This window comes from Lonchura striata, chromosome 2 (genome assembly GCF_050655825.1).
Source record: "Lonchura striata isolate lonStrDom1 chromosome 2, ASM5065582v1, whole genome shotgun sequence".
Lineage (NCBI taxonomy): Eukaryota > Metazoa > Chordata > Aves > Passeriformes > Estrildidae > Lonchura > Lonchura striata.
In genome coordinates, this window is record NC_140704.1 from 60,320,602 (window position 1) to 60,345,963 (window position 25,362).

Genomic DNA, 25,362 nt, shown 5'->3' on the forward strand with positions numbered 1-25,362 from the left:
TCACTGTCTTGGCTCAGGTTTCAACCTCCAGGACTTCTCCCTAATTATTATGAGCTGCAAAAGGAAGGAAATATGTGTACCAACACTTCTCTTCAAGTGGCTCTGGCCACTCCCATGCATGTGTAGCCAGGAGGGCTCATCTGGGAGAAGCCAAGGAGAGCTGTGGTGCACAGTTAGCTGGCTCCAAGGACCCAAACCACTGTAACTGACACTTTGGATCTGACCAAAACAGTGGCACAGCCCCAGTTTGTTCAACCCTAGATCTAACCTAAGAGCTAAGTTGCTGTGTGAGCAGTATGGCCTTTGCAAATTGTTGACAATATACTAAATTTTAAGGTGGAAAAAGTTGCATTCATTACAAAATTCCCTTTTCTCCTCCAGGCAAATCTGAGAAGGTGCTAGTTCCAAGTTGGTCTCCAGTTACTTATCTAATCAGAAATAAGTCTCCATCCTTTGACAAAGAGAGGGTAAAGTCAATTTAAAATTTCTAGTATTTCCTATGGGTGTTTTCAGAAATCAAATAACTTCTCTTCAGCCTCTCACTCATGAGTCTGTGTTCAGACCAAAAAAGGTACTGCGACATTGTACTTTGAAGAGTTACTGCACCTTATGCCGAATTATCACTACACTTGACAGAGACAGCTCTGTAGCCTACAGACCACACCAGTGTGTCTTACTAAGTCAGACTGTCTTCCTGCATTACTAGAAATGGCTCTGATGTGCAACATCTTCAATAACATGAATTACAAATCTGACTTACAAAGTCATATTCCTAGCTCATGAAACAGCTAATACTGGCTTCCCAAACTGAAAAGGAAAACAAAGTGTTGTTCTCTGAAAACCACTCAAAATATTTATTACAGCCCCCCCCCCCCAAAAAAAAAAAAGCTGTTAATTAAATTGATATACCTATCAAGAACTGTTACCTTTGGTTTGAGTGAAAGACCATAGTGCTGCAGTGCTTCTTGCTCCATATTTATCCACACAAACATCAAACCAAACAGTGCCAGTGGAAAAAGAGCTTCATATCTGAAAAGTAATGTAATAATCATAGTAAGTGCAGTTGCTGACAACTAATTATCATCAAATGCTGACATGTTTCTTTTCTTTTTTATTCACACAAAGGCTATACCAAGACGTAGTGGCATTCTCCCCCCTTTTTTCCCCATTTCTGAATTTGGTTGAATTTTAAAGCCATAAAGTAGTAGAAACAGCTTGCTTCAGCTTTGTCATGTTTTGCATTTTTTTATTCAATGGCTACCACAATGTTGGATGAGTGCCCTTTTTAGTTTTAACAAAATTGTTAAATAAAGTTAATAGAAATAGGGAAAAAAAACCCTATTTGACATTAATTTTCTACAAAATGGAATATTTTTTCAATGAGAGCGACTTGGAACCGAGGGGTTACAGTTCAGCTTAAACAGCAGCTAGAGACTGTGCCTCTTTAGGACCTAATCATATAAACTCATTACGGTGATCTCAGTTTGGTTCTAAGGAAAGACACATCTGTATAATAAAAGAAGCATCACATTTCACTTCAGTGAAATGCGCTTTTCTTCACTGTATTCCAATCCTTTACAATAGTAGCATCAAGTCACACTCTAACCATGGTCACTAAGCTGTTCTTACACCCCCAATCTCTGAGGAGTACTCCTGGCTCCTAGAGCACTCAAATTCCAAAGTATAAGTGTATTTACATGAGGAATTAATACCCCCAGATAACATATGGGAGTAAAATGAAATTGGATAACATTTAGTTTCTCCAGTTGCACTTCATGGTACCTCCCAGGCTTTTTTCTGTCAGGATAAAATAATACTGATGCTGACTGTAATACTGATACTGACAAGACTGTAAATGTTTCCATTTTTATTTTTTCCTTCTTAGACAAATGCCTGTTTATCTAAAAAATAAGGAAATCATTGCAGTTAATCTTGGTATTGGTTCTGTTGGGCTACAAAGCAATTTCAAACTAGAACAAAAAATTTGTATAGACATTTCCATTTTAATTATCAGAACCACAGGCAGCTAAACACAAAGATGAAATAGTTATGTTGTCAGTAACAGAAACACTACAACCCTTATAATGGTCTATACTTGCCTTCAGATTAAATGCCTTCAACAGGGTCAGTGACAAGTGGTTGAGCTGGCTTTAGTATTTCCACTTAACTGCCCCTAGAGAGGTGCTGCAATTACCCAGGCAATGTGCTGGGTTACCAGTACATGACAGAAGAATGCACTGAGGAGAGAAACATTGGACACTTTTGGCATCAGTGCCTTGGGTTTTGTCTTCCCTTTTAAGAATTGTTCCAAACTTTTTTCATCTATTTGGACATTGTAGGAAGACAGCAGAGAGCTGTCAGCATTTACGTGGTCTGATGCAGGGCCAAAATACAAAGAGGGAGATTGCCAGCCTCAGAGAGAACAACATTTATGCTCTATACAATAGTCAGCACAGGCTAAGAAGGTTGAGTTAAGAATGTGTGTGCAGTCAGGAGTAATATTAGGATCAAAATCTTAATGGGGAAGTGGGAGGAAGGGGAGGCAAAAGACTGGAAAAAAAAAAAAGGAGATGCTTCAACTAAAATGAGAGTATCCACAGGAGGCAGCTATTGCAAAATGTCTGCTGCAAGATGTTTTATTCCACTTAATTTTCCAGTGTAATTAAATCCAGAGGATAAGTGGGAGGGGAGGCGGAAAGAACAGTTCCTATACTCCCCATTAATTATGCTCTTAAGAGCTACCAAGTCTGAGAAAAAAGAAAGGGTTGGCTGATGTAGTGTTTTCTTCATTTAAAACATCAGAGGAATTGACTTTTATCCAAAAAGAAGCAAGGTCTAGTCTTTATGGGAAAAACATCCCTTTGAAAAAAAAATTACTTCCACAAAAACCTCTGAGAATACAATTTTCCCTCATTTTAGGACTACCTGTTTCCTGGCACACATCATTTAAGCCATAACTAGATACCAGTGTTGAGCAGCTGGGAGAGATGCTATTTCCTTTTGTTTGTGAGCAGAAAAGCACATGTCAAAACAACAAAAGCCATAAACTAAATCAGACTTTCTTATTTTGGTGCAAGATTGTTTGAACACACATCCTTCCAGCCACTGCCTTGTCTAGTTGAAAGGAATGTCAACAAACTGTGTTTATAATACAAGGAAAATCATGGAAGTTCCCCTGAAATTTTATTTAGTAAATTAAACAAGAAGATAAATGCTGGAAGTACATGTTACACCTTTAAAAGAAATGGGCATGACATGAAGCAGTTTCACATGTAGTCATGGATTTTTGTATGTAAAACCAACTCAAATAGAGTAAGAATGAAGTACCCTGTGCTGAGGAGCAAGTAGGTGGACATCAGGGAGAGCAATATGCTGAACAGTCTCTCAAAGAGAAACGTGGGGCTCAGTAGCAGCAACACTGGGGAAAATACTGCAATAAGAAGATGAGATCCATTAGTCACATCATGCAAAACGTTTCATGATCAGTGACAAGGTAACTTTCCTCAAATATTGACATTTTACGTACAGAAATTTAATACATCATATATGACCCTCTATTTTCAAAAGTTACTTTTGCTAAAGAAAATACAATGTTTGGAATGTTTCACATTCATCAAAAGTAATTTCAGTTTTGTATAATTTTAATTTCCTGTCTTTCCATGTCACAGCCTTTATAATTTCTCATGAACCGTTGTTAATAAGTTTGTAAGATGATGCAGAAGCACTACCCTAAAATCCAGTCAAACTTGACTGTTCAATACTACTCTGAAAACCACTTACCATGGCCCTGAGGGCCTCTGGCAGCTCAAAAACTGCAGTGACAAAGCCACTGCTCCACTGGATTAGAACCACAGAAAGGCTTGTGTTGGAAGGGACCTTAAACATCACCTAGTTCCAAACCCCCTGCCATGGGCAGGGACACCTTCCACTAGGACCAGATTGCACAGAGCCCCATCCAACCTGGCCTTCTATTCTTTGTAATTAGATTAGGAACTGGGATACCCCAAAAGTGAGTAAGGAGGAAGAAAAACAGGAAAGATGGCCAGTGCTTGAAGAAGGGAAAGTGGGAAGGACAAGGATTGCTGTTATCTAATCTTTAAAAAAGACCTGTAGGTTTCTGGCTACACAAACCTCTTTATATGGCTCCTGCACACAGTTTTGACGCCAAATTCCTCAAAATTTAGCAAGTTTTTAATGATAAATTACCATAGGTGAAAATTTTAAGACATAATATACATTCATTTAGAAATATCTGCTAATATTAAGAAGGTTCTGAAGAACATGGGAAGCAGCTGAATTAACGTTACACCTCCTGGTTTTGCCTCTATGTTTGCAGTTAAATACACTGTATGAACCATACAGTGTTACAACTAAAGTTACTTGGACACAGGCCTGCAGGAACCCAGCCATCACTAATTCATTTTCCTGGTTCCTTAAATATCAGTGTTTCTCAAAAAAAAAAAAGTAGGTCAAAGTTAAAATTTAAACAGTTAGGCTTCATATTAATCAGGATAAATAGCTAAGAAGGGGGGAAAAAATTCCTAGAAAACTTCTGAAGTATTATTATGATCCTGACAAAAATAAAACAGTATTATTATGAATAAATACTGTTAACTGTGTTTCTAGCTCTATAAATAGACAGAGATGCAAAATGAGAGTTCACCAACAGTGCCATTCTTCCACAACTATGCAAAAAGACAACAAGGAGTTGGACCACCTGTAATCCCACCAACCTTGGAAAAGCTACAGTAGAGTTTGGTACCTTAATTCTTATGGTATCCCATTTGTGGTACACACTGGCAACAAGGCAGGTGCTAGTTGTAGTTATGGTAATGACATGGCATTTCTCTCCAAGAGAAGTATTGAGGATATGTTGGATGCCTTAGTGTTTTACCTGCTTATTTCTGTGTTTAATTATGGAAAGCAATTTCAGCAAGCACACAAAACTCCTATCTTGTATCCATTCACTTAGAATGATTACTTCCAGTCTGAAAGACTTTGCTAAAATATTCACTACTTCTGTGGCAGCAGGTAGGTATTTTGAGTACCTACAGTTTACTTCGCTCTTAGCTTTATTTTTATCATCACCCACAACAAAAAGAATTTCTAATATATTTTTCCCCCACAACTCTAAACCTCTTTGATTGCCTGAATCATCTGTTAGATGAAAAATGTTTCTCTTTCATCCTTACACAGGAGAGAAATATAACCTTTACAGTCAATTCCTGCTCCAGTAAGCCAAGCAGGACTTTATCGATTTCATTGACTTTACAGCTGCAAGAAATTCATCCACACAGAGATCCCCATTTAGCTTAGCAGGCTACAAAGAGTTAGGGGAGCATGATGGAAAGGAAAATGCTCTGAAAAAATGCATTACTAAGAAAGCATTGCTCACATACACTGCTCACAATCACTGAACTTAATCTTGAATCCATTTGCTCAAACAGAAGCAGGATTGCTAAAACTGACAAGATCTGCTTAAGTTAAAACAATGTCACCAGCATAGGAATGTACAAGACAACCAGCAAGAAGATAACATGGGCCAAAGTTCTTTCATTGAGCTATGTTTAAATTCCTGATCTCAACTTGTAGCAGAAAGCTGCTATCAAACTTTATATGGGATATGTTTAGCTCTAAAACAAATTCCACATTTCAGATCACTCAGGGATAAACAATGCTTAACATTTTCTAATGGAGCCCTATAGAAATTATTTTATATCTGAAATATGAAAGGTATTGCTTCACTGCATTCCAGAACTCCAGTAACAATTCCATTTGCTCTGTTTAATCACACTAAAATTTCCGAGTCGTAAAAAATTCAGAGACTTGCAAACCGCTCTTTAATAATTAGATACTAACTGATATCAAACATACTCTATCATCATTATTTCACAGGTATTTTGCAAGGCAGCTCTCAAAAATCACTCCCACAAGGGTCACTGCCATCTGCTGCAGCTTCAAGTTTAAACTGAATTACAGCAACAACCTTTAGTCATTTCCCTGTGCTGAACTGGATTGATGGCAGAACATCTCAGATCACCCATATCCGGCACCAAGTGAAACAAAAAGGAAATTTATGCCATTATATCCTAAAAATGGTCTTCAAAATATTCAGAACAGTCAAAATAAAAGATAAAGCTATTTGTTAATCAATGGTATTTTCATTTTATCACAAATTTACAAAGGAATAATATTTAGAAGAAGGAATAATATTTAGAACATTTCTCAAAAAAACTCACTTAGGAAAGCAAACACACAGAAGAATTATCAGCAGTCAGATAAAGGAAAACAAGATGTTAATGAAAAAGTGACATCATCCCCCACCCAATCCCAGACTCCACAAACTGCCAGCATAAAAGGCTGAGAGGGAAGATTTTCTTACCTAGTGTCATCCAGCTAATAATTTGATTCATTACAGGTAATCCCTGTTTGATCTTAAGACTGTCATGGGTACTGACCACAACATATGTCGAAAGTGCAATACTGAACATCTAGAAAGAAATCAGGCAACGAAACACAAAATTAATGTATGGATCTCTACCATTCCATCCTGAATATGTGACTATGCTTTAGAGTTGCATAAACACCTCATTTGAATCACCATAAGAACAGGAAGTCAAAGATAGTGTCAAAATTTATAACTTTTTATAACTTAAAATTACTGGCTTTTTAAAACTTCCCTCTAGATTACTTTTTATTAGCATTCTTGTTATTTATTTGTGCTATTTTAAAATAGTACACACAGGTGACCTGGATCACTGATTTGACATGCTATGCTCTTTGTCAAGAGTAACTATTTAAACACTCCTGCAAACCACAGAAAACACACTCCCCCAGTCCTTCAAGGGGCACTTGGCCTCAAACACAGCAGCCACAAAGAACAAGCAGAGCCTTTGGCTTTGCTGCAGAATCAGGTACAGGGAGAAGGGGAAGGCTCCTGGAAGAAGAAAAGCAGCAGCAGAACAAATTTGAGGCAGTTTTTAAGAGATGGAAAGAAGCTGTTGAGTTTTTTGCCTCTCAGCTGAATTGACTGAACCACTTCAAGCAGAGCCCTCTGCCTTGCAAAAGCAGAGAAGTTGGAGAGGTTTTTTTCTTTGACTAATTCAAGAGACATCATTCAGTCACCAAGTACGTGCAAAAAACCTTTCAAAAATTACCCTATGAGTCAGTTATTTTTGAAAGGTGACAATTATCCAAGAAAATGCTTGAGCCAAGTTTTCAATTACTGCTATTTATTCACAACTCCTCAGTTCCACTAAAAGGCAAATCAAGCATGCACAGTACTTTGCAAACATGCGCTTTAAGACTGCATTACAAGATGTAATTGCAGTCGTGGCTTTTTAGTGCACAGCAACTACACCATTCACATCCATTACTTTGTACCATATGAATAGCTGCTATTTGCCTGTTAGACTGCAGTGATACCTAGTGGGATCATACCAGACAAAACATTTAGCATCAGCATTCTTTTTTGACAAGTATCACAGGTGCTCAGTATCTGCTGCTCCTATGTGTACAAGAACATGTACTTTGTATTTCTCTGTGACATTAATAAACAAGGTCAAAACATTAGGCATCCAAAAGCTCAGGGAATAGGATCTTTTAGACTTCCAATGGTTTTTTTTGGATCTTTTGCTGTATTCGGGCCCTTTGATATATCTTATCGAGTTCATTTTGGTATAATGAACTCTGGTAATTCCTTCAATATCCCCTAGACACTGGTGAAGTCACTTTGCACTGACTTTGTGTCACCCTCCATAATATATCCTGTGCCTTGGAAGACTTGTCATGGCCTGGGATCATTAGTAAGCACAATGCTGCTAAATCCATGCCAGTGTCCAGGGAAGGGCTCAGCAGGTGCTTTTGAGAATCTGTGTTCACATTCAAACTGCTCTTGGCTTCCACCAACACCTCCAGGACTGTGGAACTGAGCAAAAGAAACTTGGAGAAGCAAGCAGAGATCTCCAGCTAAGATTCTGTCTCCCTTCATCCTTCACAACCCTCTCTGATGTTCAGAGATAATTCTTGAACAACTAAAGAGCAGGTCTCAGATATCTTTAGGTCACATCTACAAAGAAAAAACCAAGGGTGACACCTGCAGTCCCAACACTGCAGTAATTACACTGTGGTAATCTTGGCAGTGTTAGGTTAATAGCTGGACTTGATCTTACAGGTCTTTTCCAACCAAAACTATTCTATAATTCTAATTTAGAGGAGGAAACTAATAAACTGACAACCTTGGACACCCATGAAGTCCAAGCATCCTGGGAATAATAACTCAGTCCAACATTATCAACCAATGAAAACAATGTCTTCAGTAGTGTGGCAGAAACTGGACATCATCTATGAAATGGATGGCAAAGAGAAACTGGTGCTCTCTCCAGCAAAAATTAAGTTATACAGTAAGCACTGCAGCAGTCTAGCTAATGGATTATGAATGACTCTTGTTTTCATCATTACTGAAGCCTTAATGACCTCTCAGAGATCACAGAATCAAAGAACTGTTTAGGCTGGCTTAGGCTTAACTCATCAGTGACCACAAACATTAAGTAACAGCATTGTCAGAGGAAGGCATAACCTTTGATGGCTGCCTCCAAACACCACTTATGGGGGACCTGCAAAACCTACTTTTAAGAAATACCTTTGCAGATGCAAAGCAGAAATCTAATAGAGCGTGCTTAGCTATTTGAATGCCAGTGGCCTGATCACCATTTGTCACAGCAAAATAGGTATTTTTACCTGACTAGGGGATTCATCTCACCTTTAAAACTGTCTGGGAGGTGTAATCAAAATTCAGGATCTCAAAATGAGCATTTTTGAGGATTACCCTTTCCTGTTCCCACTGAAAAGTCCAACTTAAAGGAAAATGTAAAAGTAGAATTAGGGAATTCCATGTACTAGAAATACCATTATTCTGACAAGCATTTTCCTTTTGTATTCCTGTACATTTCAAAGCAACTAAATATAACCTAACCTCAAAACAAGATATTTATTTAGAAACACATATAATGTCTCTCTAATGGCCTTTTATCCCTCTACATCTCAATAATCGCACTTCCCAATCCTTTCCTTACCCAAAATGTGAAGGGTGGATCCCATATTTTCCATTCCCAATTAAGGTACTGAAACAAAAATCTAATAGGGACTAGTAATTAGATGTCACTGTTGCAAAATATCTAGTGATTAAGGGGCAATTTGAGGAACTTTATGATCTTCTTAAAAGTTGGGAGGAAAATTAAGATGTTACTTCTGGAATAAGCAGGCAGAACATTTTCATATAATTAAGTATCACTCTGTGAGAGAATTTCTTGATTCTTTAAGTATGTTCAAGAATAGTCTGGCCTTACTTTTTTACTACAGACTAATTTCTTCTTCATCATGAGATGCTGCAGCATTTGTGTGGTGAATTGAGGTAGGCCAGCCGCCTACTGGGCTGCTCCCTCACTTCCCACCCAGTGTAAGCTTTTTTCAGGCATTCCAGCAAGAAATCCATTGCCAAATGGTTACTGGGAATTTATGTTCTAAATGTTTAGGAATGGAACTGTCATCTCTTTTCCAAATGAAGGCTGAAAAAATTAAGAGACATTACCACCATATTTTACATGCATTCATGCTCAGCTAAAGCCATTTTAAGCATTCATTACTCTTTCCCTTCCTCTATTCAACCTATTTGAGCTCCATACCTAAATCACTGATATAATGAGTGCATTGCTTCACTCAGCAAGAAACTAAATCATAAAAGATAAAGCTGGTCCTGAAATAAAACTATTATCTTGTAATAGATGGGGGGGGGGGGGAGGAGGAGAGAAAAAAAAAAAAAAAGAGGACAGCAGACATGCAAGGTATTATTAGAATCTTAAAGCTCTCTAGAACTTAATTAGCTCTAAGCATGAAAAAAACCTACCTATTTCACAAAGGTATAATTCACCTGAAAGAAGACTTGACCAACAGAAAACCAGCTCAGTATCAGTCTCACAGTGTTTTTCTACAGCCAGAAATTGGAACTAGTTCAGCCCCCTGAAACAGCAAGCCTTGGTGTGCATATGCAACTACTGCAAAGGTCACTGGAAGTGATATACACACAGCAAGGGCAGGACAAACTCTCAAACTCTCCAAGCAGAGTATCAAAATCTATAAGCACATTGATATATCAAGCAATCTAATTATGTACAGGATGGCCTTTTGGGAACACAGCATGATGATGTTTAAATATGTGCACATGGTCCTCTTGAAATAGCCAAGGAGAAAACTCTTAGGAACATTCATTTTTTTCTTGAAAATTGTGGCCTTGGTAGAAATATATATTCTATATATTCTTAGAAAGTAAGTAAAAATTTGCACATAAAACCCCTCTAACATTCAAAATTACTGAAAAGTAACAACTGACCTGATAAAAATATACTTTCAGATCTTCATTATCTTTGTACTTATTTTCACTTTTACAAAAATATGCCAACAAGAACAAAGATATCAAGATGGTAAGCAAACCAGCTGCTATTCTGCAAAAACAAACAAAAGAACAATAAAATCTCAGAAAACATCATTAAAAATTTCTTTTGCTTCTGTATGCTGTTTTGTTGTGTTTTAACATCCCACACCAGATTCAACCCCAGGAGTTCTTTGGCTTTCCTAATCTATCCTGAATATTCAGTGTCTCCATGTTCCTCTTGGATTATCCAGCCCTGCTTTCACTCCCACGTTTCCTTTATGACTGAGCTGAGTCAGGAGCTCCCTGCTCCTACCATACAAGTTTTATTAATGTACTGAAAAGCCCTGACTTAACAGGACCACTGCCCAAGAACAGAAATACCTATTTCTCCGTGGATTTTTGATTTCTCCCTCTTGTATCTTCAAGCATCAACTTATCTGTAACATCCTGAAGTGTCACATATATTTTTAATTGCTGCTTCAAACCTTTTCAGCTTCAAAACTCCCTTGAAAAGTTTCAGACAAACAGTGTTTCAAAGGTACAATGTTTCATCAGAGGAATAAATAGAAAGTACAGCCTGGGCAAGGTGACTATAAAGAGGTGTCAGAGAGGAAGATCTGTAGGTAATTTAATTCCATGTTGATTTCTAAGCTGTGCACATATATTCTAAAGAAAAGAAAAACCTCAGTTTGGACCAGCAGAAATACATACATGTGTATATATCGCTGAAAGGCTGTAACACAGTCAACAAAAATCTGTGCTGAATATTTATAGTGTGCCCAAGAACACTATATGACTAAGAATGGTTTTCAAAAGATAAGATTTAAAACACAGTGGAAAATACTGAGGCAGAATGTCAATAATCCTGGAAATATCTGGGCTCATAATTCTACCTGCTATCACATATTACTGCTCAAATCCCAAATTTCACTGAGGATTGGCTCTGTTGAGGCACAGCATCTTCTACCAGCCAACAAGAGCCATTGCACCCTAGGGTAAATTCACTTTTTCTGCAGTAACTACAAAGAGACCACAAGCCTACCCCTTCAGGCCAACCACCTGGATTGCATTCAGATATGAGAGAATGCTCCTATGACCAAAGAGTGGCTTACAAGTGGAGGGGGAGAGACAACAAAGATGTACCAGAAAAACAATAAAAAACAACAACTGTAGAAAATCAAACAATACCAGAAATGAAGAATCAGGACAGAGAAGCAGAAGTGGAAAAAGAAGAGACACAGGAAATATAGATGAAGAAGAGAGCTCTGCCTATCCTGTTTATTTCCCATTATATCTCATTAGGTACAGAATGCTATTCAAAGACAGATTATTCAAAATTCGGTGGACAAATTCTGAAAGAGGCTGTTAAAAGTATATTGCTTTTGACTAAATTCTTATTCATGTAGGAGAAGTGACCATATTTGCACTCCACTCAAGCTTCTCCTTTAATGATCTCCTCTATTTTCCTGTAAAATGTGAAAATTTTTCAATTGTGAGAAATGTTTCTCTTGATGAGAAATTACAGAATAACACAAAGACCAAATGGATGTAGCAAAAGAATTAAAAGTCTATTCTCATTCTCATTAGTGAATAACTGAGGTCTCTATAATCATGTTATTTAAACTCTGAATTTCAACTCCCGTCTCAGCCAGTTTTCAATAATGCAATTCCCCACAAATACCAAAAGGCAGCCTAAATTTTGAATCAAAGAGGGAATAAAAAATTTAAAGAACAAGATGAGATTCTTACACCAGAGGAATGTTTGGTTCTCTTCCTACAACAGGCATTAATGGAAATATTGCCAGGATCACACACATGAGAGTCCAGATCAATGCTTTTGTCTAGAAGAAGAAGGAGGTCATGTGGACAGAAAATTGTCTAATCATAAAGAAATATTTCCATGAACTACTAACAGCTACTAGCATCTCCCAAACAGCAGTTAATTAATCAACGTTGAGAGAGAATACTCTGAGAATATGGCACCATTATCTAGTCTTTGCATCTATGAGCCATTTGATTTAGCCACCATAATCACCTAAGTAGTTCTTGAAACTTTTTGCTAGGAGGAAAAAAACAAAAAAACTATCCCAGGTGTTTTATTTAACTAAAAACATTATCAGCTGTATAATTTAAATTTTTCAAGCTCAAGTCAAATTCATATTCGTGCTACAAAACATCATCTGTGCATACCCAGCTTTAAGACAAGTTACTTGATTTCTCAACTAGAACAAAAAATTGTAAAATACCAGCCTTCATCTTGGCAGCTCTTGGAGAGCAAGACTTAGCAATTTTACTCCTTTTCTCTATCCTAGAACCCTAGGTTTTCAGTATCCCCTGAAATAAGAGACGTTGGAATCAATTAATGGAAGAAATGTCTCTTAAAATTAAATATCATGCCACTTCATAAAAATGGAGGTCTTTTCCCTAGGAAAAACAATACAGCAAGTTGCCTCTGAGGAACAGTGTGTCCCAGCTGATAATGGCCCAGACAATAATGAGTTGACAACTGCCTTTCCATTATTGTCAATATTTTTTTTTAATAAATGATCAGATTAGTTAAACAGTGATACTTTCACCAATTGTACATGTCAACACTACAGTCACTCTAACAGTTTGATAAATAATGTACATTTCATATGATTGAGTCAAGTATTTTTTAATCATCAACAACAGAAAACTGATAGCTAATCCACAGATACCCCAAAACTCTTAAGCACTCATTACTTCTATATAACAGATCTAATCCAGATCATATTAAAGTCCCTTGCTTTGCTACAAGTGGCTTATGACAGAGATCGGAAAAAGAGCATAAATTAATAAGAATCTAAAGCAGCATTCCAAAGCATCCCAACATCCTAAGATGCAATCCAGCTGTTCACCAAAGCAATACAATACCTTAGCTTGAATCCACAGCTGTGTGATCACTGGCCAGCCAGCAAACACAAGAAGGCCAACAGTAAGTGCAGAGCGGTAGAAAAAGCTGAAGACCTAATTAAAAAAAATCCAAGACAGGACCGAAAATCAAACACATTAATTCCTCAAACAGGTAGAGTACAATAAATGAGACACCCTGTTGATACATAAGAATAAAATACTTACTAGTATTTCAATTCCCAGTATACAAACCAAGAGGAATCCTATAAACTGACCAATATGAAGTAACAAAACATTTGTGGCAAGGTCTTGAATGACAGGAATTCTGTTCAAAATGATGGAACAAGAAAACATGCATTAGAAAACCCCAGAAATAACATAGCATCTTACCTTTATGGGGCAAGGATGAGGTCAGAGCAGGAAAAAAGTTAGAGGTATTGCTGGTCCTGCCTAGACACCATGGCTGATGGCCAGATGATCCTTCTACCCAGTTTTACTTGGTAGAAAATCTACAATAAAATCCTCCAGCTTTTTTCCTCCCATATTTGGCACATCTTTGCCAATGTTTGTACAAGCTTCAGATTATTCACTACTCAAATTAACTCTGAGTATATGAATATTTTTAGTTATGTTCTGCTTAATGTCTGTCATAATGGATGAAACATTCAGAAGCTTTAGAGAGAGAAAACCCTTCCTTGTTAGCTTTTCCTGTGCTTTATGAGACAGCTCATTATCTAACTGCAGTTGGTCTCATTTTCTCTGAATAATACTGAGTTGGTATCTACAGATTGCCAGTAGATCAGGATAGTAAGAATCAGAAGATAAAAAGTATTTTTGGGCTTGGAGTAAAAGGAGACCCAAACAAGACAAATATATTTCAATATGGGAGCACATTCCTCAACATGGCTAGCATGTGTTCTCCAAAAGTAGCTGGTGTTCAACAGACTTAACACTATGCAGGATCATTTTGCAAAGTAAGTCAGCTGCTACAGGTATTTGCAAAGATTTTGGCTCTTTTGCAACAGTTGCAAGAATGCTAAAATTATGTTTTCATGGAAATAGCTTAATTTATTTTTGCTAAAAGAAAAGAGATCTAGAATTGGCAACTGTATCAGCCAGTTTGGACACTACTCATTATATCAATTGAAATATAAACCAGAGCCCTTTGGAATGTCTCAGGAAACACTTAAGGAAGTTTTCTCCCAGATTTATGGGAAAAATTTAATTCTCTACAAGAAGGAAGTCCAGACATGGTCTTATAAAACAGTAGTAATAAATTGCATTCTTTACTTACTCTTTCACAACTGCATACCATACTGGCACTGGCAAGAGACAGTATATATAGTATGTCCAAGGACATGCTTGAATCAACAGGAAAAAAGCTATTATCATTCCAGAAGAGACAAAACCATAGAAGAGAACAGTAGATTTCTGAAACAGAAACATTTGGACAAACATTCTTTTAACAGCAATAAAATGTTTTAAATTACACTCTATTTTCAATTTGTTCGTTACACAAATTTGTTATGTGGCTGTGTTAAAATAGTATTTGTTAGTAAAACAAATGCTATTTTAACACAGCCACATAAGCTGCCATGTGTCTCTACATAACTCTAGACAAAGTTGTCAGCCAGATTAAAAAAAAAAACAACAGTAGGATTTGTAGATCTAATTCTAAATGTCTCTCTTCATAAGGTCCTACAGTAAAATCTGCATGGGAAAGACATACTTGTACAATCTGGAAGCTCAATACATGCAATGCCATTCATGTTCAATGGATATTTGTAATCCATCTGAAGCCAGAGATGCTAAGGGGTTTGGGAAAAAGAAATCTCAAGTTTAGATTCTAGAAACAGACTTGGAATATAACCCAATGAGTTCAAGTTCATAGCCTTAGAGTCAAAGCATTTAATGAAAATTTCATAAGCACATTTCCTCCCCCTGCTTGAAATATTTGTAAAAGAACTAATTAAATTAAAATATTAACTCCTACCAGAAAATATCCCACTACTATTCAGGATCTAGGAACAGCTACAAAAGGAGGCTTGTGACCAACCTTCCACAGGAGAATCTTCCTTCCTCAAAGAACCCACCATTTCAAAACACAACAGAGGACCAGTGTTGCATGGTCCTAAAAGGTAGCATAGCTACAACTCTTAGGATATTTCATCTTAACCTACAGGTACTGCATTGGGCTTTTCTTAGAAAAAATAGATACAAGATTGGAATATTATGTACTCAAAGAAACACATTCTCAGACTGAGAACATTCTTAAGGAGAAACATCAAAGAGAAGAAAAACTTTCAAATGGGCTATCTCAGGCAAGTCAGTCCTTAATCATCAGCAGAAATTCCTTGTTTGTGCAATGAGAAGCATTAAACAGTCACTCTGCATCTGCCTTTTATCTGGTCATTGAACTATTCTTCCTTATTCAGGGACATTCAAATATCAGAAGAATTAGTGGTAAGGGAAGATTATGTACAAGTTTTAAATAAAGAATTTTATCTGTATATATTACAACTTGACATAGCAAAGGTAGCTTTAGTGTAGGTAATGACAGACACTGCTTTCTTCTGCAGAGATGCTAGTTTTTTGAAAGAGTTAGGTAGACAGATGCACACTGTGTTAAGTATGCTGAGAAGAAGAGACAATAAGCTCACAGTTCACCTAGATGGATTAACATCTTTTCTGGCTCCCCCTCCCTGTAACTGATGTACAACTGCCTTGATCTAAAATGACAGCAAATGCAAATTCTAAATTATTTTTAAAATAGTCTAATGTTATATCTTAGCAAAAGTTCTAAGAAAAGATATGTCATATAGAAAGCTGACCTAGGGCAATTTGGCTTTATTAGTTTTAAATTTTACATTTGCTGACATATAGACAGAATGAATATGCATATATATGATATGCCTGCAGTATAATTTATCACTGAATGAGTAAACACACACAATCAACATTTTATTCCATAGAGCAACACAAATACTATAGAGTCCAATATAGTCAGTCATGCATTGAAAGTGGAAACGAGATTTGCAATTCTGTGAATATTTAAAATGAATTTAAAGGTTATATTTCTTGCTAGGCAAAACAACATCCTACACCAAAAGAAAAAAGTGTTTTTTCATGCGCAGCATAAGAAGCCAAAAACTTTTAAAGATGATATATACAGGATATGCAGTTTCATTACTCAGAGGCTTCTTGAGTTTATAAGGGTGTGCTTTGCAGGGAACTATTTGTCAGTGGTAGATTAGTCACTCAGCAAATTTCTTTAAGGTGCTCCAATATAAGCTATAAACCAAATAACTTCCATATATGAAGCATTAACCTCACATTGTGATTCTGTAAGTATTTAGGAAGACTAAAAAAGGTTCTTACAGAAAAGGGCCTCTTATGAAAACTGAAAAAAGATAAATTCTATAGACGAAGAACTAAGATACCCAAGTTTTTTTTCTGCCAGTGTCACTAGCATAAAATTTGTCTTCAAAAAGTAAAATGAATATATGAAATTAAAATCTATGTCAACTAAGAATGCAAATTGTTCCTTAATGTAGTTATTAATATGCCTGATACTCAGCCTACTTATTGTAATTATTTTGTTTGTATCTAACATAACATGCATTCTGGATTATTTCCTCTCAGTTATTTGATGAAAGAACAACTAAATCATGCAGTACAGCACTTACAAATATTTTCCATTTTAATTTTGTTTGAGCATTTTCACTAAAGGTCAAGACTACCTCATTTCAGCCAGTAGTAAAAACCTCAAGACAGTATGATAGGAATTTTCTCAGAGTAATATACTGAAGGCAGTAAAGATGTTAAGTGAGCTCATTTTCACCTACATTACAAAATGAAACAATCCTTTTATTCTGAAACAAATTATTGAAGTTTGGGAGAATTTCCCCTTCCCACAAATGCTTTATCCCTTTTCTAGTGAAATGCTAGCCTTTTGCCTGTTCACCTTTTTGAGGTCCCTCTTTTCCTGATGAATGACTGCAAATAAATTCTTAGGATTTTATACTTTGTGAAGAATCAAACCATAAAAATCTAGTCAAAAAGAGCTTCCTTCATCTTTAATGTCTTCTGCACACTTGCAAATCACAAAGAGCAAGGGAGCACACTGTTCTGTGAAACCATAGCTCACCTTCTATCAAAACAGGCTATACAATTTAAAAATGCCATGATTGGACTGCATGGTTTCTGAGAACAGATGTAAAATTACCAAAGAAGGCAGGAATAAAATTATTTACATGCTGGGGTTTTTTTTTTTTTTGACCTTACAGTGAAGAGACATCAATGAAACTGAAAGCCTGAAATGTGAATTCTTCCAAACAATTATTATTGCAACAATGCTGTTAATACTGAAAATTAAACCTGGTTAAACTAAACCCAGTTAAAGACAGACCCTTTAATAGTCTTCAATCACTATGTTTTCTCACTCTTGCATTAGCATCTCAAATGAACAGCTGTAGGAATTAAAACTGAAGAAGCACAATATTGCACACTCAGACTTACACATCTTAGGAATTCTGATCCTAATCAATGGACTTAACAGCAACAACACACAGGATAACAGCAGCTGGAAAACTCAACAGCTTGCCAGTTTCCACATTAAGTCAAAGGAAGAATAAAGTATTCAATTTATCCTGCACAGCATGCATGTAATACTGAGAACTGATACAATAAAAAATAATTGAATGCTTCCAACCTACCTTTTTATTACCTGAGACAGTTTTGGTCAAATTGGTATGGGCCTTGATAATGACCAAAATCACATAAGTCGTCCAGCCCACAAAACTCACTGCAATACTCAGGCCCAGGAATAATCTATCGTACGTGTGGTAGTAAGACAAGCCTTCCAAGGCAAGGTTAATCAGGGTTTTGCACAGGGATACCTGGAGGCAGACAAAATATTTAAGCAATGTATTAGAATGTGAGCTCCCCATTCCATAAATCAACCTGACAGCAACTGGAGCTCAAGCAGCTCCATTACCCCTGGCATGTGTCCTCTCCATGCTCAGAGACAGTTTTGCCCAGCAAAATGTGCTAGAGTGCACATTGCTTGGGACTTCTGCTGGATATCAAGTCAACCATCACCTGGCTCCTTCACCATCCTCCCTGGCCACGACAGAAGGTGAATGCCACACAGATAGCACACCTTGAACACCACCTGCTACCAAGCATTCCATTTGGTTTTCCCACAAGCATTTGACTGTACACATTCCAGTGTAAGTTACTCCCTTAAAAAACAGTCATGTGCTCCTGAAGGTACATTTACACAGGGGGAGGATTATGGATGCAGCTGAAATATGGTCACTCGCCACAGCCTGAAGTATTCCCTGCCTGGGTTTTGATGTCCTCCACTCCAGTAAGTACCTGATACCACAAGCACCAGCAGTGAATTCAGAGACTAAACTGGAGTCCCAGATGCATTTACAGAGCAGCTGCTTATAGCTCTCAGGACGTGAATCATTTGGAAACAGGAAGGGCTGTACCCAGTCTAATCACAGGTCACCTCACTTAATACCTCCACTGGGGAGACACCATGATACAGACCATGGGTTTTCCCACCATGCCATTTGGGTGTGTTGTGATTTACCCAAAGATGGGAAGCTCATCTGTGTGATTTGGAAGAGTACAGTAACAAGGTGAACATACACAACAAAGCTCTTTTATATGTGCATGTATCCAGTTGGCATTCAACAACAAACCCAGGAAAAGGGACAGCAATTACTGAAGAGATTACAAGTCTGCCCATGGGCAAACTCACCCCAAAAGACATCTATTCTGTACAATTATGAGAGCATATTTGCAATGCAAAGAGTTGCAAGGTTCAGGCAAACAATCATCCACACCCCAGGTTCTGGGAATGGAAGAACCCTTCTGCATTGCAATACAGAAAGCTGAGGATAACCAAGGCACAGGCACAGGTCTGATGTGTGAGTGATCAAGAGTGAACTTGAACATCTGGAGCACTCAAGCAAACAAGGAGTAAAATTTACATATAAGCAACAATACAAAAATCACAAGTTCTACTCCTGAAATGCATAAAATGTCTCCTATCGGTAAACGTGACAGCTAAGTAGAAGCATTAGGAAACCAAAAAGAAAACCTTCTCCCATAGCAAAATAGATCAATTTATTTAAGCTGAACGGTTTCCAATTTACAACAAAGAAAGTAAAAAGGCATAAAATAGATTTAGTTGTCCTGTGCACAAAATAGTAATTTATTACTCTAAGAATCACATGAGGAAAAGATAACTGAACCCTAACACATAATGGAAGGCCTCCATGCACCTAGCAGGTTAAATATGATCTCACATATTCAGTATTTTCATACTTTTTAACACAGAAGTCAATGACCAAACTAGATCTGTTAAAACGAAAGACTTCTTGGTATAATTTAGCTCTACAAATTCTTTCTGTGGACATCAGAATACAAGCATTGGTGAACTGCATCCATCAAGTACCCCATCACACAGTGAGTGTTAGCAAATGCTTAGGAAAGTAATACTGGAACTGAGAAGCATAATTCCATGTTTGGCTCCCAGTTTGACACACTGAAATGTGAAAGCACAGCTAGTTCAGGTAGAAAAAAAAGGATCAGGTAAAGCAGGATCCATGATGGAGCAAGATACCACACCTTTTTTTCATGCAACTAGCAGTCTAAGTGCAAATATGAACTACATTCCTCAGTTTATCTCTCAATTTACCCTTTTCTAGTGTGGAAAATAAAAACACACATTGTGTGTCATTAGACTACGAAATAGTAACAAACAGTTTAAGTAGTATGAGAAAAAATACAGCAAGTCAGTAGTATTTATTAGAATTTATATGAAAATGTAAAATTTTGAAGACTTACAGTGGGGTTTTGAGTTAGTGAGATGTGTATCGTAAGGAAGGAAAAAAGTTTTATTTCTCAGTTACTTTAAATAAAAAAAATATTTACATATAGCAAAAACAGACTTACCGCTTCATTGTACTTCTGCTGCTCAATATATAATCTTATTTTTTTTAAAATGTTGATCTGTTCAGAAGCAGAAAGTGGTCTGTACAACAATATAAAGAGATATTAACATTTCTCCTTTTCACCAGCAGAAAAAATTAACTTTGCAATTAAAATAATTATTCTGTAATGAAACCAAAATATTCTGAACTTCATTAGAAGCAATTAGGTAATTGAGACTAATCAATTCCTCTGCATTCATCTTTACATGTGTCAACACAGCTGCTTTTTAACTTATCTCAAAATTGCTGCATTAACAGACATTTCTTTTATGTAGCTGATCCCATCTAATACTGCTGAGAATCATCTCCCTTGTGATTATTGACCATTGCTCTGGACAGGAAGCATGGAACATAGAAAAATTAAGAAATTTAATTTTTTAGAATATGGCTGTAAGCAGTTGATAATGATTTGTTCACATTCCACATTAACAGTAGATGATGCTTAAAAATCTTCTCTGAGAAAAGTATGACCGTGTCTCCTGTTAACTCAAGAAGCTATTAGCTGAGTTCCCAGAGCAGGGAATAACACAGTTACCTGGCTACACTGAGGTCAGTGAAAAAAATCTCTTCAATTCTAATGAACCTGATCATCAATACTAACTGCTACCATCATTCCCTTACAGAAAGTAGTAACCAGGACAAACAAGGCAGTCAACCAAACTCCACCAAATCAAGGGAGAAGGAGCTGCTTCTCCTGTACCATTTTCTTTCCACGTTTAGGGACAGCAGCAGGTCTGAGAATCCCAGGCTTACCCTGGATAACTTATAAGCCATGACACAGTCCCTGTTGCTCTTGGCACCACAACAAACCACAGCTCTCTGACAACCAGGGAAATTATACTGCAGTTTCCTTCACACCTTCCAGAATCTGGCAGTGGCACAGCACCAGCTCTCAGCATCCACAGGACAAGATAGCCCAGCTGCACGCATGCCTACCTACCTCTCTCCAGCTCCTTTACATTCACAACCGATCTCATGTTTCAGGCAGTGCCAAATCAGGTCACTCCCACCATTTAAATCAGCAGCAGCTGCCCATGTGGTCACTCAGCTGAACCACAGGGGCAAGTACGGATTTCATGCAGTTGCTGCATGGAAATGCTCATTCCTGCAGCTCCCAAACAGCCAAGAATCACTTTTGCCTACAACCCAGTCGATAGGCTGTTCCAGCACTTAACAGATACATCAGCAAGAGATACACGCCATCCTTTGAGCCGTGAAGTATATTGCAAGTATTCTGTGCCTGAACAATCTGAATTTTTATTAGTAGTAACATTCTGGTATATTTTGATGCTATTTCATTAAGTTCAGAGCAGAGCAGTATCATGCAGGAGTTTTCCAAAACACTGAATAATTAGAACAGCAATTAATCTTACTTTTGGGAAGAGTATTATCTGTAGAGTAGTACCTGTATTAAGAAACTGTATCTCTTTTCAATCTAGAGAAGCATTGAAGGGTGATATTTATAAAGAAGTAGGAAGAAAGAGGTCCCATGGAAAAGGAAAAAGGGAGAAAAAGATAATCACAAGGTCATGGTAAGAGTTTGATCACCTTAACTTTAAGGGGAAAACAGATGATTTTAGAAACCAGACTTGAAAAATAGTAAAGTGAATGTTGATTGTTTCTGCACCTTCATGATATGTCTCTTTGGAAGCCAACCGTACATCTCCACAGGCTGAGGGCTACAATTAGAAACAATTCTTAAAGGACACAAACCAGACCCCAAGCACTGCCTCAAGGAAATCTGTGGCTTTCAGATTCTGTTGTTTGGTAAATGAAAGGGAGCAAAACATGCACTCAAGGTGGAAGTTGCACCACGTGTAATAATAGGAGGAGGAAAAATAGGAGGGAAAAAAAAGGAGGAGAAAAAAAAGATAGCCTTTAAGTAAGGATTTAAAAAAATCTGGAATAAATATTCATAAGCTTTATTTAGGACTTAAACACATTCAAGATGTTCCTATGTTCCCTGTCATATTTTTATTGTTTTACACATACTGTTTTCTCTGAATTGTATGCTTGTCACATTCAATGCAAATTTCTTCCAAGCCAAAATCATATTTTACTTCATATCTTTAGTCATTTAGCTACAACCCACTAATTATCTTTTTATTCTCACTGAATCATTATATTACTAATGAACAATAGTCTTCACCTATTACTTCTTAGAAGACAGCACCTAGGATCTCTATACATGGATGGTGTAACAGAATAAAAGGGGTTTTCAAACAGTAAAATTTTGAGCAAGTCAAACACTGAAAGCAATTATTTTGTCAAACTGGGTTACTATTGGCAGGTGCATTTTCAATAGCTAACATTATACATATATTACCCTTACTTCCATATATATAATTTTCAAGAGGTTGAATTTACAATTGTCTAAGAATTGTTTTTGTAAAATTTATTAATTTCACCAGAAACTAAGGACTATTCATATTTAACTATGAAAATGTAAGGAATTATCATTATCTTAACATATTTTTTATCTCTGTATTAAGCAAAGAAGTGATTAAAGAATTTTTGTATTTTATACCAGTCTAAAAAGGTTACCAAATATGCTGATAATCCCTCAATTCAAGAATGGGCATAGTTCACCATAAGCAATTTAACATCCATTGAGGACACTGATTCATTTTCTGAAGCTGACAAAGTAGATGAGAGATTTAAAAGAAATCTAAACGTAGCAGAAAGCATAAAGAGACAAAGATGAGCCATGAAGAGAAGTGGAAAGTTGCCTATGAAAAAAAAACCATGGACTTTATAAATGCTGCTTCTATAAAATCTACAAGAATTACTAAAAACCAAAACCACATGGAAAATTTCCATCTGAGAATTAAAGCTTGAACTGTTCATAGCACAACTTGTTTGTAACTTAAACTATTTTAATGGTCTCCAGCAGAAGACATTGTTAGGAAATAATAAAATGATCAGAACTGTGTTCTACTATACAGCATCCCAGAGGCACTAGCAAAAGTCAATGTATTCTTATGGTCACTTAATACACACATCTATGCAATTAATATTAATAGTAATTAAGTGAATTTACTGATCATTATTAGACAGATTCTCAACTCTAGAAGGAAAACTAGGGGGTGTGTGTATATGCTCTTGCCAGCTATCTACCACCAAAATCCAATTCTAACAAATTCAAAATGAATCGTCTTGCTTCGTAAAATCTGTGGTCTTTTTCCTTAACACAAAAATACCTGTCCTATTAAGAGGCACACACAAAGAGAATTCAGTCAGTGGACTCTATCCTTCTATTCTTAAAAGTATTGCAAAACACATGCACTGAAAAGGGTAGTACTCAGAGGTTTAACTTGAAAGAAGAAAACAAGAACTCCATGATCACATAGATTATAAACACACATGCATTCACAATACCATCAGGATTCTAAAGACTTAAGATTACATTCTTCACAGAAAACTATGGTGGTCCTGGAAGAGTAATTTTATTTTCCATTATGGCTATCAGAAATTACCTTCCTGGTTCCACAGAGAAATCACAGCTTCAACCATGAATAAACATTATTAATTATGAAACAAGATGATTGGGCTAATCATGCAAGTGCTTGTAAACTCTCCCTTCTGAGATGTTAGTTACCCTTGTCATAGGTATACCTGACAAAATTAATCTTTCCAGCACATCATTCATGCTTCATATAAGCTAAGCTATTTGACAGCAATTCACAACAAGACTGTGATGAAGTACATTCACCATAGCAATGTCAAAGGGATCTCTCTTTGGCCAATGAGTCTTGTTTATCATCACACTACAGAAATTACCATCCCCAATGGCATAGGTAGCATGCTGCAGACAAATCAGGAAATAAAAAAAACTCAGAACAGAAGGAGATGCCTTGCAAACACATCTGTATCCACCACTAGTTTAATTTTATTATGCCTGGTTATTTGGGTAAAGATTTATGGTAATTTTATTGCACAGTAAATTTTCCAGAATTCTGCTATAAAAAGTAACCCCTTCGTGTCTGTATTAATTGAACACTTAAAATGCTGCAGATTTAATAATGAAAATCAAGGAAGCACCACAGACCTGTAGATGAAATGTACAAAGAGAAAGACCGAGATCTTTGCCTAGCTCATTGTCAGATGAAAACAAATTAATTTCAGCTGCTTATCTACACAGACTCACAAACCCCATGTACCTATGTCAGCTCATGCATATCTACACCCTTTTATCACTGCCATTTCACTCTCCCCATCAGAAAAAAAAAGAAAATACCATGCATCCTATAACTCTTTGAGAGTGGCAAGATTCGCAAAAGACAGTGATCCCATTTTTATGACCCTTATCCAGCAGCAAATCAGAAGTAGCTGTTCAGCAGTCTTTTAACTTTTTCATATTGGCTATGTGGGAAATGGGGAGGAAAGCACCTGCTCCTCCTGTTGATGCAAAACTAAAAAGCTAAAGGATTTGGACACATATCCCTAGACTCCTGTGACAGCCTCATGATGGAGCAAGGCCATTTAAATATAGCATGATAGGATTTTGTATAGGTGACCTTCTTTTGAACACCACATAAAGCAGAGCTTCTCACAAGCTTTGCTACGAAATTTCTAACTCCAGAATTGTTCGCAGCAAAAGAGCCATCAGACTGACACTGTACAAACAACTCCAGCAACATCTGCCAAAATGATGAATAATTATGGGGTTTTGTCCTCTTCTCTCAGATACTCCTGGTACCTGAGTAACTTACAACCTGAAATAAATCACCCAGGATAAAGTTGCCCATCACTATGGGCACCACCTCCACCCTGCAGAGCATCCGAGGCCTCTGCTATCCAGATACTGCGGGGGGGCAGGTGCCAGAGTGCCTCTCCACTCTCTCCCCATGGGACAAAATTGCCAGCAACACAATCAGCTGAGTATCTTGCAACTGTGAGAGGGCCATCTACAGAGCAGAGATGCCTTCCACTCCAGCAGTTCTGCAAGCAGCTGAAATAGTACTTACAGGAACCACTATTACTGCTTTGATCCTCAAAGCAATAATTTGATCCACTGCTGGCAAAATGTCACCTGGAAAATGCAGAGGG

The 25,362-nt window shown here is 37.1% G+C and overlaps 1 protein-coding gene across 8 annotated transcripts in view; it reads right to left on the reverse strand.

Moving 5' to 3' along the window:
• PIGN (phosphatidylinositol glycan anchor biosynthesis class N) overlaps positions 1-25,362 on the reverse strand; it is a 97,625-nt gene that overhangs the window by 19,764 nt on the left and 52,499 nt on the right. For 5 of the 8 annotated variants that reach the window (XM_021552348.3, XM_021552344.3, XM_085571076.1 and 2 more), the window contains exons 13-22: positions 20,276-20,354; positions 18,019-18,201; positions 14,598-14,734; positions 13,529-13,628; positions 13,325-13,417; positions 12,179-12,270; positions 10,388-10,499; positions 6,383-6,491; positions 3,328-3,430; positions 927-1,029 (exon numbers count right to left, since the gene is read on the reverse strand). In XM_021552348.3, the coding sequence (XP_021408023.3) occupies positions 927-1,029; positions 3,328-3,430; positions 6,383-6,491; positions 10,388-10,499; positions 12,179-12,270; positions 13,325-13,417; positions 13,529-13,628; positions 14,598-14,734; positions 18,019-18,201; positions 20,276-20,354 (1,111 nt within the window). Of the gene's footprint in view, positions 1-926; positions 1,030-2,099; positions 2,238-3,327; positions 3,431-6,382; positions 6,492-10,387; positions 10,500-12,178; positions 12,271-13,324; positions 13,418-13,528; positions 13,629-14,597; positions 14,735-18,018; positions 18,202-20,275; positions 20,355-25,362 lie in introns of all 8 variants that reach the window. The other 3 variants (XM_085571083.1, XM_085571091.1, XR_014952560.1) reach the window with 2 other exon arrangements.